The 17,076-nt window shown below is 39.1% G+C and overlaps 1 protein-coding gene across 1 annotated transcript in view; it reads left to right on the forward strand.

The window, feature by feature from the left end:
* Window positions 1-12,611, forward strand: part of KLHL42 (kelch like family member 42) — a gene marked incomplete at its 5' end in the record, with an annotated part of 12,970 nt that extends 359 nt beyond the window's left edge. Inside the window, 3 exons of the mRNA XM_029086479.1 lie at window positions 1-354; window positions 7,901-8,094; window positions 11,838-12,611. The exon at window positions 1-354 is cut by the window's left edge and continues 359 nt beyond it. Coding sequence (XP_028942312.1) covers window positions 1-354; window positions 7,901-8,094; window positions 11,838-12,289 — 1,000 coding nt within the window. The remainder of the gene's footprint in view (window positions 355-7,900; window positions 8,095-11,837) is intronic.
* Window positions 12,612-17,076: the final 4,465 nt, after the last annotated feature.

Here is a 17,076-nt window from a genome sequence, read left to right on the forward strand (position 1 = left end):
CCATGCTCTCCAGCAGCACTTGAAGGAGAGGCGGATGAGAGGCACTGCCACCCTGGTGGCCATCGGGGACTTCATGGGTGCCTCCTCCTTGGGCCTGCCTCCGGGCTGTCACCCTCAGGTGGAAGCCCCCTGGTCTATGCTGAGGTATGATGAGGAAGCGCAGAGGTGGCTGCCCCTGGCCAACAACCTGCCCCCTGACCTGGTGAACGTCCGAGGCTATGGGTCGGCGATGCTGGACAACTACCTGTTCATCGTTGGTGGCTACAGGATCACCAGCCAGGAGATTTCGGCTGCCCATTGTTACAACCCTTGCCTAAACGAATGGAGTCAGCTGGCTTCAATGAACCAGAAGAGGTAACCCCTGCTCCCTGCAATACACGTGTGTCCATGTGTGTTGTCAAAATAGACCCTGTTGAGTCATGTGGTGTTGGCTGGACTCAAAGTTACGAGAAGTGATTCAGATCTGTCTCTGTGCTGTGAGTCACCCATGTCTCTTGCATCGTGTGGTGGGAAGGACTACAGCATTTGGCGATGGCTTGGCAGCATGCCACCAGGCAGGCCTGGCAAACCTTGTCTTTACTGGCACAGTCATCCCACCACAGCACAACACTGCAGCCTCTCTCCTGCTTAGGGGTCCCCTCCGCGTGGTGCAGGGAACTACTGTGGCAAGGGAAGAGTGAGGAGGATGGGACTTTGTTGTGTGAATGCTGGTGGTTAAGGCCTCAGCTGTGGGAGAACATGAGCTGGGTGTCAGCAGAGGACTGTGCTACAGCTCTCCACCATGTGTGATCCTTCACCTTGATGTGAAATGGTGGTAGGCTCCCACTTTTCCTTTAAACTATAGTATAGAAGGATCCAGTCTCTCTAAACAGCTGTCTCACTGGTGGTAAAAATTCTCCTTAAAATAACAGAGATTAAAAAAAACCCCAACAACAACAACAACAACAAAAAAAAAACCCCAACGACTAAAAGACTCTTGGCCTACTTCCTTTGTGGTATATTTTAGCTCCAGTACTGTAAGTTACAAGTTTTCCTTCTCTTAAGCGGGGAAGTACAGGCTATCAGAAATAGAGGTGGCTGAAAAATTTTAGTTGGAGCAGTTTTCCATTAGTTTGTACTTACATAAAAATCTGAATGCTTTGTAGGCCTGCATTTCAGTGAAATATTGACCAGAAAAACATCAGGAAGATAGTGAGAGATTTCTGACATTATGTGAATATTTTGAATTGGGAAATTTTCATCATTTTGACTATGTTGCTTTTCATTGTAGCCTTTTGAATTGTTTGTTTGACATTTAAGTTTGAGTTAGTACTCAAGAACACTTGTATAATTTCCATTTGAAAGAATAATAGAGAGCTGACCTTGAGGGAGACCCAAGAAGAGAGGTTATCTCGCTGGCCAAGGTTGTGGCTTCTCTACTTTAATCCACTGCAGAGTTATCAAAACAAAGCCTTTTGCTTCATTGAAACAAAATGTTTCTGTTTGTCCCATGTGAACTTCCTCATTGTTTCCATTTTAGAAGCGGTACTTAAATTTATATCTTCTCTGCCTGAATCAGAACTAAAACAACTAAGGAGGCCAAAATTCACTGTAGAATGGAAATTCTCTTCGCCATCCAGTAAATTCAAGGGTCATCCAGAGACCCCAACCATTGGTATAAATGCTTTGTGCCTGAGTAGTAAAACTGCAGTCTATTCCAGTGAGCTTGCCAGCTAAAACCCATCAAAACAGGGGTTTGACCTAAAATTAATTCTTTTCCATTTCACCTTTTTTTTCCACTTCCTGTGTTGTTATGAGAATTTCACTGAAATTTTTGCCTCCGTAATCAGTCATTAGAATTGATCGGAAACCTGGGATATTTCTGGCTTCTTGGAAAGCTGTTGTGAAAAATAGCATCTGTAAAATGAGAGTTTAGCTTTTAAACACTGCAAACACCTTTTCTTGCAGATATATTTCTTAGAACCTGAGCCTATAAGCAGTCTTCATCAAGGCACCTGTGGAAACGGAGATGTTTTAGCCGGCCTGGCTTTGACAGTCTTGCCTACCTGAGTGTGATTGAGAGCGCATTGGCATCGGTAGGGAAGGATGATGGGGTCAGCCCACACAGCATCTCCTATGGAAATTAACTAACATAGAAGTCCCACGTTGATCAGGTTACGAGGTTTTGGCATTGGCTTGTGTGATGCGTGTAGCAAGAGAGATGTTATTCTGTGCGCTGATTCTGCAGCACGGCGAATGAGGGCTTCTTAAAGAATGCTTTTTCGAGGCCCTTTTTGCACCTTATGACCTGGCTGTTCAAACTCTGGGTCAGCCTTTTCCCCCCCACATTTCCCCTTTTTGCTAGGACATATAATCATTGTCTGAAACAAACACATAGATATTTTCTTCTTGTATTGCTATTTTCCACTGCACTGCCATACTGACTTAATCTTTAGGCCCATCACAGGTGACAGCAAAGTATCCCTTAGCACAGAATTTCACATTGTCAATTTGTGGCAGAAAAGTATCATGCAAATGTGTATCTTTGGAATAGTCTCTATTCTTTTGTTTCATGGTAGTTATTGCAGGTGAAAAAGAGCCCAGAAGTCCATCTGCCTCTAGATCGCAAGGTAACGGCAAGTGAATATGTTGCTCCCTGAATGATAATCAGGGAGATTTTTTCCCATGGAAACTCTGGTTTTCATGGAAACTTCACAAAACAGGTTTTTAACTTTAGCATCTTCACGGAGTCTTGACTCTGAAGTTATTAATTATTATTTTTTCTATCTGACATAACATTTCAGCTCTTTGATGACCAGCTTGACATTTAGTGTCCAGAGCACAGGAAGAGATGGCCTGTGCCGTAGGAGCCAAGAGCAGGAAGATTTTTAGGATCAGGGAATTTGCTTTCAAGAGGAACAGCACTGATGCCTGTCTGCCACACAGATGTGCTGCAATTAGATCTGCCCTTTGCTCGGCATTGTATTTTTACTGTGTGCTGGAGTAAAATCAGGAGGGCAATTGCTGAGCATGCTGCTCAGGAATTACAGTCATGTGACTGTCTGCCAAATTAATTTATGTCAGCTGATATAATTACATCCCATGGATAAATTTTTTACATGCCTTGAGGGATGGTTCTAGTTCCCATTGAAGTTGGTTTGACTTCAGACAACAAGAGTATCTGGATTTGGCCTACGTGAATGGGTGCGTATCTGGGCACCAAGAGAAAGCTGAGGAGTTATGGAAATGTGCTTACATTCTGGTTTAGGTTATAGCTATTAGCTTTCTTTATAGATGTAAAGGTCTTGTAACTGTAGTTTCAAATTTTTTCACAATAGTTAACTCCTGTATGTCACTCTTGTGAAACCCATATGAGCTTGAGAAAGTGTTATTCCCTGTTTTTGCATAGACAAGGGAGATAAAGTAATTTGTTCAGGCTCATACAGGAAGCCTGTGACTGATCCTGGAATTTCTCATCATCTGAGGGCTAAATGTGGTGCCCATCACAAATAGTCCGTAACAGCTGACAGTTTCTAGATCTTTTAATTCTAGTGACATTGCTGTACTTGGAATAGTGTCTTCAGTGAGCAACCTGGAATTTTTAGTGGGAGAAACTCCATGTAAGGGTTGCTCAAGACAGCTTGTGGTCTTTGGGGATGAGAAGGTAACAAAGCACATTGGGGACTCTTCAAGCAATGCCCTTGTATACCTTTCCATACTTTTCTTTAAATTGATGCTGTCAGTTGAAATTTGCCATTTAAAAATAATATACTCATAGGATTTCTACTGCATGTGCCAATTACAGCTGTATATTCCACTTTTATTTTCCTTCAGAATCTTCCTACTCATGGCAGGTAAATCTTCCAGGCTTGGAAGACCCTTGTAAGCCCCTGACTGGAATTATACACATGCACGTGGAACATGGTTTTTATGAGCAATCTGTGCCTGAACTGCTGCCACTCTGAGGGCTCTTACTGGAATATACGAGAGGATGCTTCTGGGGAATGGTAGTGATTTATGAGACCTTCTCTATCTGCATTTTTAATATTTTTGTTCACTCAAAATTCCTCTGTGTTGGGGGAAAATAGACTTTTCAAAATTTTTTAAGTTAGAAATATTACTATTTTTAAGTTAGAAATATTAATGTCACGTTTATCACAAATGTGCTGTATGCTTCCAAAGCTAGAGTTTGGATGCAGGGTGCTCTGCAGGCTCATATAAGGAATGTAAAAAAAGTGATTCATGCAAAAAAATATAAGATGCTTTGGAATTGCCTTCATAACTATGCTTTCATGATTCTTCATCTCTGTTGTAAATGCTTTAACTCTAGAATAAAGAAGTCATCTAATTTGTGAGAAATTTTAAAGTTGAAGTTGATAAACTGGCAGGAAGGAACCACAGGTTAGTTAGTCCAAGCCTGTTGTTGCACACCAGAACCAAGCTTACCTTGCAGATGCATGTCTAACTTGTTCTTGAAATCCTCCAGCAATGTAGATTCCACCCTGCTCCCTCCCAGGTAAGTTGTTCCTGTGTTTAGCTATCCCTCTGATCCAGAAGTCCTCTCTATTTTATATGCTAACTTTTTCTTGTTTTCATGTTTTCTAAGTGAATGATACGTGTCAGTGAACAAGAAGAATGCTTGCTGACCTCTTCATAGCTACTTTCATAGTGGTCTCTCATAGATACACCTATGGCTGTTAATGCAATCCAGAACAATGTACAAGTTGCTGCATGTTGTCTTGTATTCAGAAAGCTGTGCACACTGACCCCCGGACCCTTTGCATTTGTGTGTTAGATTTTTCTTCCTTCATGCTTACAGTGCTTTGCATTTGTCTTTATTAAGTGAAAAGTGTGTTTTGAACACAACTGGTAAAATCACAGAAGTTGCTCTTGCTTGTGTTCCTGGGGTCCTTTCAGAGGAAACAAGGGACATGAGAAGACAGCTCATATCCAGTCTCGTCTCAACAAGAAGACTACTCATTAAGCCTGGCATTTGGAAAGTACTTTTGATCCCCCAAGTTAGATAACTCACTGATGTGAGTGGAGTTATATCGCAGTTGAATCTGACGGACTGTTCAGCTCCGTTGTTTCCAAGCTGTAGTCCATGGAACAGTTGTTAGTTGTGGAGAGCTGGCTGGTTGCTCAATGTTTGCTTTCCTTGTTTCCAGCTGCTCCAACACATTAAAAGAGTGTAAAAATACACTAAATATTTCCTAATGTTCACTCTCCATAAAAACACCTGCTGTTATTGGCATGGAAAGGTAAATGGCAGAAGTTTTTCATAATATACTGAGCTGTTGTCCAAACTTTCATATAAAGCATGCTGATGGATACTTACAGCTACTTTTGAGTAAAATGAACCTTACAGTTAATATGTTCCATAAATCTGAGATACTTGCACTGAATGTCATCCATTTTAACAAGTGTTGGAAGTGGTTAAATGGCTGACACCAATGTATGTGGCCTCCTTTAGAATGATTGAAGTTGACAGTTGTGTCTTACATCTTTCAGAAGATGGTTTTCCTTGTGCTGCAAGAAGCAATTCAGTGGTATGAAGGCCTTCAAGCAAAAACTGTAAACATGACCTCCATTCAAATAAAATAGTAAGAGGCTACAATTGCAGGGTAACTAGAAAAGCAGCACAGGTGAATTAGGAAACCTGAATTCTTGAATGTTTTGACACTACACATTTGTTTAGTTAATTTATGTCCTCTGTGGCCAAACTTTTTGCATGTAGCTAGAAGATCTTAGAATAGGGAAAAGCTATCTGTGTGCATGTGAACTCTTTTATAAGCCAAAAATCATGCACCATCTTCATTGTAGGCACAGAGCTACAGACTTTCTAACATACTTTATATTTTAAAGGATTGCTTGGAAAATGCTTTTACATTTTGTGTTTTTGTCCCTCTGTTAATTTGTGTATTTTTTTTTTTTCCACCATAACTTTTAGAACAGGTACACTGCTTTGAAAATCAGAATGTTTTGCAAGTAATTATCTTCATTTCATACCCACTGTTGATTGCCATGTTTTCTGAATTTTCTAAGATGGAAAACATAATTGCTGTAGAGGAGATGAACAGAGTGACCTAATGGTAAATGTCAGCAAAAAAAATGAATAAAAAGCAATTAATTCCTTCAAAGGAGCATTTTAGTTTCCAAAGTTATATCAGGATGACAAGAACAAAATGATTCCATCTGGAAACAAATTATTTTTCCAAATATATTTAATAAAAAGAAATTGCAGGGCAGTCTGCTGCTAGGCAGGGTTCATTTTGTCCAGACAAAAACCCTGCAAAACTACTTAGCGGTACGTTTTGAATCTTGGATTCATGCAGAGTGAAACTGACTTTACTGCTTAGCTGGCCAATGCAAGTCTAAAGCACCACTTCAGCTTTACAGATATAAAGCAGTTCCCCATTTGGCTTTATGCTGAGGTGGTGCACTCCAGTGACATTCACACATCTAGTTAATTTGGCTACTGCATGGTAAAATCTTGATTTGGCCCAACTATAGAGCGGGAACAACCTTTCTAGGCAATGAGGCTGTTTCTGAAGAGAAGAAGAGCTCATCTTTTGTTAGACCAGCTAGGAGGAATAGCTGACCACACAAGCCATCTAACTTCAAACCCTTCAATTTCTTCCTACAGACCAGCACCTTTAACATCCACAGACCATTTGGTTTTGCCTGTATTATGTTAAAAGTGTAAGATGTGAAGCTTCTTGTGCTTCAGTAGTTAGAAAGTTGCCCTTTGCCATGCATAATGGAATAGACTAAGAAATAAAAGAACAGGGCCTTGCCTGTGAAGTGCAGTGTATTTTGTTCAACTATGGGTAGAACATTAATTTACAGATATATCATAGAATGGTTTGGATTGGAAGGGACCTTAAAGATCATCTAGTTCCAATCCCCCTGCCATCAGCAGGGACACCTTCCACGAGATCAGGTTGCTCAAAGCCTCATCCAGCCTGGTCTTAAACACTTCCAGGGAGGGGGCATCAACAACTTCCTTGGGCAACCTGTTCCAGTGTCTGACCACCCTTACAGTAAAGAACTTCTTCCTAATATCTAATCTAAACCTCCCCTCTTTCAGTTTAAACCCATTTCCCCTTGTCTTGTCATTAGTTGCCCTTATGAAAAGTCCCTCCCCAGCTTTCTTGTAGGCCCCCTTCAGGTACTGGGAGGCTGCTATAAGATCTCCCCGGAGCCTTCTCTTTTTCAGGCTGAACAGCCCCAACTCTTTCAGTCTGTCTTCATAGGAGAGGTGCTCCAGCCCTCGGATCATCCCATATCTTACTTCAGTGCAATGGAGGATGAATTTAGTAGTTTAAATTAATGCTGAATAAGGTACAGGAGATTCTCTCTTCCCTCTTTTGCAGATGTGTACCACTTTAGATTTCTGTTTATTAGGATTATTAAAGAGTTTTTGTATTACAAACTATTATTATGTATTACAGACTAAGATGAGTACACGTTCTTAGGCATTCATCAAGTCTTGTTTGAATTTCCTGCAATTTTAACTAAAATAATATCCTTGACTGTATGTATATATAATACATTTTTCTCTACTAAAGGTACTTCATTAAAAGCCTAGTAAAAACGAGACATCTACTGAACCCATTAGTTAACTAAACGTTTAGAGCTCAAACTGTGACACACTGAAATCCAAAATAAAATATTCATCATTCTCAGCATCAACATCATTAACATCCAGAATGTCACTGGTTACTGTCCTAAGTAATTACAGTGTAATTACAGAATTTTGGCTGTGCTCAGAAGAGTTCAGATCCTGTAATACGTGAAGTGATGGTACGACTTGTAAATGCTGATGAGTATGTTGGAGCCTGAATAGGAAGAACTTACTTTCCTCTATTTTTCTGTGCATCTATGCAACCTATTTCAATGCTGCAATCTTTTCTTTCAGGTCCAATTTTAAGCTTTTAGCTGTAAATGGAAAGCTCTATGCCATCGGTGGTCAATCACTTTCCAATGTGGAGTGCTATAACCCAGAAAACGACTGGTGGAATTTCGTAGCATCCATGCCAAACCCTCTTGCAGAATTCTCAGCTTGTGAGTGCAAGGGCAAGATCTATGTTATCGGAGGATACACTACACGAGGTAGAAAGCTTGCTTTTATCTTATTTTATTTAATTTTTTAACCTGATTGCTCCTAATGCCCAGATCATTTTCTTTACTTTTTCAGGAAATCTTTTAAACTGGTGTAGAAAGCTGCATAATACTCTTTAAAATACATAAAAATAAATCACTGGTAGAAAATAATTGGCAAATGAAACAACAACAACAAAAAAACTTTGTCATAGAAGAATCAGACTTTTTTCTTTTTTCAGGGCCTACATGGACCTGGGGTTTTATTATACTGAGGGAACAGATTGATGGGTACTTCAGCACCCAGCTTAGCCCTCCAATTTTAGGTTTTGATCACACAGTAGAAAGAGAGATCTCAACAGGTACACTTTGTTTACTTTTTAAATACCTGGTTTAGACTGTCAGAAGGAAAAATATGAAGAAAATAATCTGCCTGCAATAGTGTTTCTCTGTATTAATAGATGCCATGGTCCTTTCTCTACAGCATTTTAGTGTTTCACAGGCAAATTCAAGCTATAGGTACGATTTTCAGTGCAGAAATAACTTCATTGAATAATTAATCAAAAGCTTAAGCAAGAACCAACATTTTTTACTTACTTCTTTTCTATACCCTGTTTTCTGAGGCTACTATACAGAGGCAAGGATTTGAAGTTGCATTTTCTCCTGACAATTTCCTTTTCTTTATCCACTTAAAAAGCCACTTAAAAAGAGCTACCATTTGTTCATTCCTTCAGCACATAGTGCCATTCTTTGGGAGGAATACCATTTTTTCAGTTTTTTAGAAGTCCTTCCCCCCCTGCCCCCGCCATGTCAAATGTTCAGTATTTACCAGGATTTCCTAAATTTAAATTCCTATTTCTGGGCCTTTGCCCATTTCTTTTGATCACAATAGTTTTAAACTTTCTTCCAAATGGTGAATAAAATTAGAAGAGAAATCAGCTTTTGCAGAGAGTACTGCAAACAAAAACTGACATTGAAACAAGCTGTCTCTTCTAGTGTCTGAACAGATTTTAGCTCTGAACAATTATGAGGTTTATAAAAGACACACTTCCATCCCTCATGATCCTTGTGGCAATTAGGACCTTCAGAAGCATTTTGTCCTGTCCATTCTGACCCAGACCCTGGTGACTTCACCAAGGAAAACAAAAGATATCGGTGTGCCTGTGTCCATATGGAGGGCCATGCTGTGGTGTGCTCTGAAGCCCTGGTCCTCTAGTCACCCCCACTGAAAGACCTGTTGGGGTGCCTTGTGTTCCCTGATGTCTGGCAGTAGGAGTGAAGGATGTCCAGCACATAACACTCACTGTGCTGAGAAGTCAGAGCCACAGGGAAACATCCTTTGAGACAAGACAGCAGAGAACAAGGAGAAGGGACTGAAACAGAGAGTAATGGGAAGACTTGTCTTTAGAGACTAGAGTTGGAGTTTTGTCATTTTTATCTAGAGAAATGAGATGTGAGAAGATAAAGCTCTGATTTGGTTAATGCTGCTACAAGATTATGGGAGTGACAACTTTTCTCCTTATTTCCCATGCACTTTACAAGTTCTTTTTCCATGGTGCTTGTGCTGTTCTTTCTTCAGGCCACCTGCTCCTGGTAGCATGGAGAGGAAAATCAGCATCTTGTTGATGCAGATCCTATTCCCTTAAAATTAATTAACAAAGTGTACGTAGTCAGGATTGCTGCCCTGTGTTGAGCTCCGTATTCAGTACTTATTACCTGTGGTTTTAACTGGAGAAGGCCAGTGAGTTACCTCTTGCTTCTTGCACTCCTCGGGGGATTGCCACTGACCTTGAGGTCCCTGTCTTTTCCTAGGTCTTTTTCTGAAGGCTATTTTTAGTGGAAATGGGATAGTAAAACAGGATAAAACTGTGAGCCATGGGTAACTAGCACAATTAGGTAACTGTCAGAGAGACCCCTGAGTTTCATTTTCTGTTTAACTGTATTCACTAAATAAAACACAGACAGCAATTAATATGTGACTTTTTATTTTATTTTATTTTTTAGTATATCTGCATATACCTCAGTAAGACTGTAGTTTTGCTCTAGTTTTGGTAGGTTTTGTGGATTTTTTTTTTTGGGGGGGGTGGTCTGTGTAGACCTCTCTCCTGAGACTGCACTTGACAAAAGCTTCTAGGATCTGGAATTTCCCACTGTAAATTATAATGACAGTTCTTGAATAAAGAGCCTCCTTCCAGTTCTCAGCTTTCACTTGTGAACCTAGATCCTAATAGAAACTCCATGTCAGAAACTGTAATGGTTTTTTGGGGGCTTTGGGGTTTTTTTTGTTTTGTTTTGGTTTTTTTTTTCTTGTTTGTTTCAGTGGATATAAAAGACCTCAGCTCTGGACTGAGCAAATGAGGGCCATGTCATAATAGATCTCCATTTCATATGCCACCTCTCAGACCATAGCACCTTTTTCCTGGGAAGATTAGTGCTATGGATAGACATGGCTAGAAATGTTGGTGTTTTTTCCCCTTAATCAAAGTCAGAGAATGATATGTTGCTTGTAAACAAAGATAATCTATATGTAGAGCTTTGATCAGCAATTTCATAGAGCATTGGCATGATATTTTTCCTCTTTTTTCCTTCATTTAATGTGGATTTGGTATTTAAGAAGGTGATGTAAAGTCATAAGCAATGACTAAAACTTAGCAGAGTGCAAGCAAATTCTATAGCAGCACCTCCATCACACTACTAATGCACTTCATTCATGACAATCCAGCTATATTTATGCCTATTTATACCTGTGCCCTTACATAACTTGTCAGTATGTCACCATCTGCTGTTCCACTTGGGAGCTCATCTGGAGATCATCAAGCAGGATAGACTTGTAGATTTTATTAGAAGACCAGGCTAAAGTCTGCAAACTTCTTGCCACTTGTCACTTGAGATTGGATTTAAGGTCAGATCTCCAGAGTTTGAAACTGAATTTACTAGCTAACAAGTCCTGTGCATTCTGTGTTAATTTAGTGAAGCCTTGGACACAGCCAGGCTCTCCACTGCACCATAAATCAGGGTATTGTAACAATTTTATAGAATAACAGTATTGCAAACACATGCATCCACTGAGTTGTAACTGAAGTATAGAGACAGCTTCAGCTTTTTTCTATGCCTCTGTCTGATGCTGAAGCACAGAATTCCTGGTTCTTAAATGATTTTAACAATATGTGTTTCTCTCTTTATAATGTACTGAACATATGCCTTTATGTCATCTGTGGCACTTGCTGAAATGCAACTGACTTTATGAATTTTATTCCATAAAACTTTGATTTATGGAATGAAATGCAAAGTGTCAAAGTTAAGCTTGTATGATAAATCATCACTTGAGAGCCATTAAAGCTGCATATTGTCTTCGTGATTCATCTGTGATCACTGTTAGAAAGTAGAATATTCCCCCATTTCCTTTTTTATAAAAAATTCTTACGTATCAATCGGAGACAAAATTAAAAGCATCAGTTAAAAGGTAGAGATTATTCTGCTAAAATCTGCATTCCCAGACCATTTACATCACATAATGTGCCAGAAGCAGCTTAATTTTTCCCTTTGCAAAGGAAGAGAACATTCAAACTTTGCTGTCAAAGGCAAAGACTTGCAGTTCTCAATAACCAATATGTCTTCCCTGGTCTGCAGTGCTTTTACAACGTAATACATTAGCGGTCTGTAATGATGGCTGATACAGTTTGTAGGGAAGACGAATCTTCCTCCATGAGTACCTTCTAATATATTTATTTGTAAATCTCTCTCCTCTGTTTCAGATAGGAATATGAACATTTTGCAGTACTGTCCCACTTCTGATTCCTGGACCAACTTTGAACTTTGTGATGTCCATGTTCGCAAACAACAAATGCTCTCTGTTGAAGAAACTATATATCTGGTAGGGGGTTGTATTCATGAATTTGGACCCAACCAAAAATCCAGCCAAAATGAGGACGTGTTAACTGTGCAGTCTTACAACATTGCTACCAAAGAATGGCTCTACCTCAAAGAGAACACATCAAAATCGGGTCTTAACCTGACTTGCACTCTCCACAATGATGGAGTATATATATTGAGTAGGGATATTACTTTATCTACAAGCTTGGAGCACCGTGTTTTTCTTAAGTATAACATATTTACAGACAGTTGGGAGTCACTAAGACGCTTTCCAGCTTTTGGACAAAACATGCTGATCTGTTCTATGTATTTGCCTGATGTGCGAGAAGTGTAACAGCATCAGATTTTTTTCTTTTCAGCTCGTTAATCATTCTTAGAAGAAATATTGCTCCCTCTAAATAATTCCAGTTTCAGAATGTAATGTGATTGCATAACGTAGGCATAAAATGCTGAATCTATTCTTTAAAAAAGTTGCAAAATCCAATATTAAGAGAAGTGTTTCCAGAAACAGTTTTAGGATTGCAGTTTAAAAATTATATTGTTTCAGATTTAAATTTCACCAGGCATTGTTTGCAATACATAAAATTATTGTGTTGGTAACTGATAAAGGAATTCCAAAGGCAAAACTGATCAGTCTAGTATTATTCTTCACCTTAACAGACAGTTAGAAGATAAGCAAGCAGTATACATGATAAATGTGGAAATAATTCAATAAAGTAAATAATAAGTCTAAGAAAAATCACAAAAGGAATTATTTATTTTAATATGCAATTTTTACTCAAACTATGTCCTGTCAAATGCACAATGTTTAAGGTTGTTTATACTCTCATATTTTTGTCTCTTCTACAGTAGCAAGTGAGATTGTCAAAGGTGACAGCAATTGGGGTACCATCAAGAAAAAAGAACTTCCCCTGAATTATTTGTAATTAAATGCATTGCCAGGACTGGGAGGAATTGCCTAGAGGCTGAGGATTGCTGTTTGGATACTAGATGCTCCTTTAATGGAAGCTGGCGGGATGTATTGCTACCATTAAGACAGAGGAAAAAAGGCTGTAAATTCAAATGGGGAAGTTTGCTCATCTTCAGAAAAGTTTTAAGCTTTAGTTACCTTGTTGTACTTAGTAGTACTGAGAAAGATGAAATTACAGTTGGCAACAAACTGCATGTTAGGAAAATGTACATAAGCCCACACAATGGTGATCTGCACTAGGCATGTCTTACTTAATAACAGTCATCCAGAACATCCATCACTGGGTATGAAAGGGTTGATTCACGTAAATGACTTCCTGCCAGCACTACCCAAAGCAGATGCAAATACATGTTGTCTCTTTCTTTTGTTACCAAGAGCTTGATAGAGATTACCTCAAGTTCGTCACCCACAGTTGTTAGTTTCTACAAAAGGCATAGTAAGATGGTCACCATGAATACTCCTTTATGGGGATTCAGGAATAGATACTCTGGGAGCTTCTCCCAGTCCCTACCTATTGCCTGAGAGAATTCTAATCATGATTGGCTTCTTTTATTTTTGTAGCTGACAAGTTCATAAGTGTCTTCTGAAGGCAAATGCCCACGTGTGGAATGTCTGTCCTCGCAAAAGGAAAACGAAAAGGTCTTGGTCACCATGGGAAGGTTTCACTGCTGCTGCCTTTAGGAAAGAGATAACCAGATTAGGCATGTGCTGAACACATTGCAGGGATGCTGGTTTTGCACCAGCTGTATCTCCACTTAAGAAGACAAGAGATTTAATTCACCTGAATAAGTTCCTAATATGTGGAGTTGTCTTCTTTTTTTTTTTTTTTTTTAACTTGGAATTCAGGAATCTGAATCATCTTTTAAAGATAGATGCCTGTTGTACAGAGGAGGAGAAGGCAGCAGTTTCCTTCAAAGTTCTTTTAACTCCGTGCTTCTTTGTGGATTTGCAAGAAATCAATGCTGACTAAAAGAGCCGTCAGACTTGACGTGTCTTGCCAATTACATCTCACACATTCAGTGCTTAGGTGCATAATTTTGGTGCTTCTGATCATGCACAGCAACCCAAACAGAAAATCCCAGGAAACTCTTTGGTCTAGCATGAGGGCATTGGGGTTTGACCACTTTTAGGATACAGGTATTTTGGATATCCAAGATTGAGCTTTTGGGTGAAATTTTTGCAACCTGGCAGAGTATGTTACTCTTAGACCCAAACTACTGTCTACCATTCAGCTGTATGCATGAATTCAGTGAGTTAAACCTGTGATTATTCCTTTGAAAGCACAATGTGCAGAGCAGCTGCTATGTTCTGACAGCAGTATCAGACCAAACAATGGCTCTTCTGCAGTGAAGAAATAAGGTCACTTTAATAAGATTCTGTTTTAGAAAGAATTTAAACAGTGAGTCAGTGTCTGGTGGTAAATTATCTCAATCACATTATATTACTTGCTTTCCTTAATTTCTTTTCAGTTCCCTGTTTCAGATTCAGTACCCTGTAGTCATCCATAAGTCAACTCAGATTGATACTGGTGGAGGGAACCATATCTGAGTTGTGACATTCCCTTTCCCAGCAAACTAACTATGGAAACCCATCACTCTCAGATTTGCAGTGTGGCATATCTAATCAGGTCTTTTCAGACCCATTCATTTCTTAGTGCAGTCATAATTCCAAAAGATATGATATAATCTTTTAGGTGTGATTACTCTTTTTCACAAGAGGCTTTTCCTCACTGGGTTTATCTATGTGTTGGTTTCAGCTTCCAATGATCAAGTGACCACCTTGAAAATCTGGAGAACCCACCCAAATGTAGAAGAGAAAAATGGCTCAGACTGTAAATGTAGTCAGACCCTTTTGTCAACCCATGGTGCAAATTCCTCATATAATGACACCTAACAGGACTACAATCACAAATTAAAACTGGTGATGAATTTAGTGGTAGCAACAGACTAATAATCTAAACAGACTGTATTATTACGAGCTGAAATAAATATGATTTTTTTAAACAAAATTCATTACAGAAAAGTATGCAATGTGTGTGGCCCTCATGCCTCAGGAAAAAAATAGGCACTGTAATGACTGTCCCATGCCCTTTTCATTTTCTTTCTATTTCACATAAGGCTCTGTTGGGCAACTGCTGCCCTTTGGGGCAAGGAAAAGTGGTTGAGAGTCACTAAGAGAGAATAATGACAAGTCTGCTTTTTAGCCAAAAGAACTGTTGTTCAGTGATTCAGTGTGCTCCCTTTTATTTGGTGGTGGGAGGAGAAAGGTCCTTAACTTAAGGACAAATTAGCTTCTTTTGAACGACAGCGATACAAGCGTAGACCAAGGACCTTGTGGTCTGATCGACTGGAAGTTCTTCAGTGTTATCCTGATATTGCTTTTAACTTACCATGTGGACTTGGACAAATTACTCCACCTTTTGCATCTTCATCCCCAAATATAACACGTGAGTAAGAATGTTCATCTTGTGGGAACACATGGTTTCTCTGGTGTAGTGTTTGTAAGACATCTCGAGCATGTGAAGAAGTACATATATTCTCATTGTTGTAACTGTTTACTTGGTTATTAAACCTGCTTCACAGCAAGTGGCAGGATAGAAGTCAGCTAGTAATCTTATTGTGGTCTCTACTAATTACCTTTATTTTTAACTGACAGATATTTCCAGTCTGTTTGTTTCTTTCAGTCACCTAATAACATGTAGTTCTTCTAAGTTTCTTAGTCTTGGTGTTCTCAACTTTGTATCCAAATTCAAAACTGCTGCTTTCCTGCTGTGTCTGGGTTATCCAGTGCTTATATATCTGCTATTCATCTTCTCCGTCTTGTGGACTGATTCTGCTTGATACTGACCAGCAAAAGCTGACTGTTGTAGAGGATGATCCCAAGTCGAAAGAAAGAACAACAGCCTCCAAAGTCCTGCAGAGAAGTAAATGGAAAACACTGGGAACTTAGTCCCTTCTCATAAAATACAGAAGCATTTGAGAAGGTTGCTCACATCAAGGCTAAGAGAGAACATAATTGTTTCTTCCTTTCCGGGAATGGTTTGTGGTTTTCAATGTGAAATAAGAGTTATGTGGGGCTTAACTTTAATCTTCCTGGCCAGTTTCCATAGGTTTCCCTTTCTGCCCTGTCAATTGACCTTTCTTGGGCTTAATATCTGTGTTTTCCGTTCCTTGAGGATTTTGCTTTTCTTCATCAGTGTCCAGCTGATGTTTTGCTGAAATTATATGGTAGCAGTTTGTTGGTCTTTTCTGTTTGTTAGTCTGCTTTTCACACTGCTCTGTGACTGTCAGGCACTGCCATGAAAAAGTAAAGTAATTGGCAATTCAGGTTGAACCTTTTAATTTATTCAGTTTGGAGCTTTTGGAAGAGAAGTCTACGAAGCTGCAAATCTCTTGTTTCATTTAATCCTCATTTTAGTGAGAAATGATGCTACAGACAGACAGTTTGTGGAAACTGATCTGCGTCAGTAGTGTGATAAAGAATGGAAGGCACAGAGTGTAGTAACATTTAGCACATAACATGCTCAAAGTCCTACACAAGCAGAGATTATTCATCCCTGTGAGATAAGATACATACTGAAAATGGTGTTAAACCAGAGATAATCCTTGGAGTATCTGTTAGTATTGCCAATGAATTTATAAGTGGTTACCAAGTACTCTCCTCATAAAGCAGAAACTGTCAGTGTCTGTGGTACATTATATTGATTTTGCATTTACAATCATGACCAAAGGGTGGCTCCCCATCCCCACAGTAAGTCTTAGGACCCAGAACAAATGGTGAAAGACACTGTCAGTTTAACCATCTTTCTCTACAATAACAATACTGCCATTGTTGGAGTATGTTTTCTATCTAGTCAACTTAGAGTCTATTGTAGTGTAACCTCTGTCTTTTTTTCCCCAAAAGCAGAGTGGAGTTTGGAAAAGGAACCTGGATTTTATGAACTGATAGAGATTATGCATTCACAACTTTAAAATTGCTACTGCAATTATATATGGTATGTGGATTTTTGACTAAAAGCATTGACATTGCCAGTAAACATTATTATCCTATGAATACCAGTATTTTCTAAGTAAGTTTCAGTTTCTTTATTGTTATTAGGAGAGTGAAACATTTTGTTTCTGAAATACAAACTGTCACTTATAAAATAAAAA

Source organism: Antrostomus carolinensis, unplaced genomic scaffold, assembly GCF_000700745.2.
Source record: "Antrostomus carolinensis isolate BGI_N321 unplaced genomic scaffold, ASM70074v2 scaffold14190, whole genome shotgun sequence".
In the NCBI taxonomy this organism is placed as follows: Eukaryota; Metazoa; Chordata; class Aves; order Caprimulgiformes; family Caprimulgidae; genus Antrostomus; species Antrostomus carolinensis.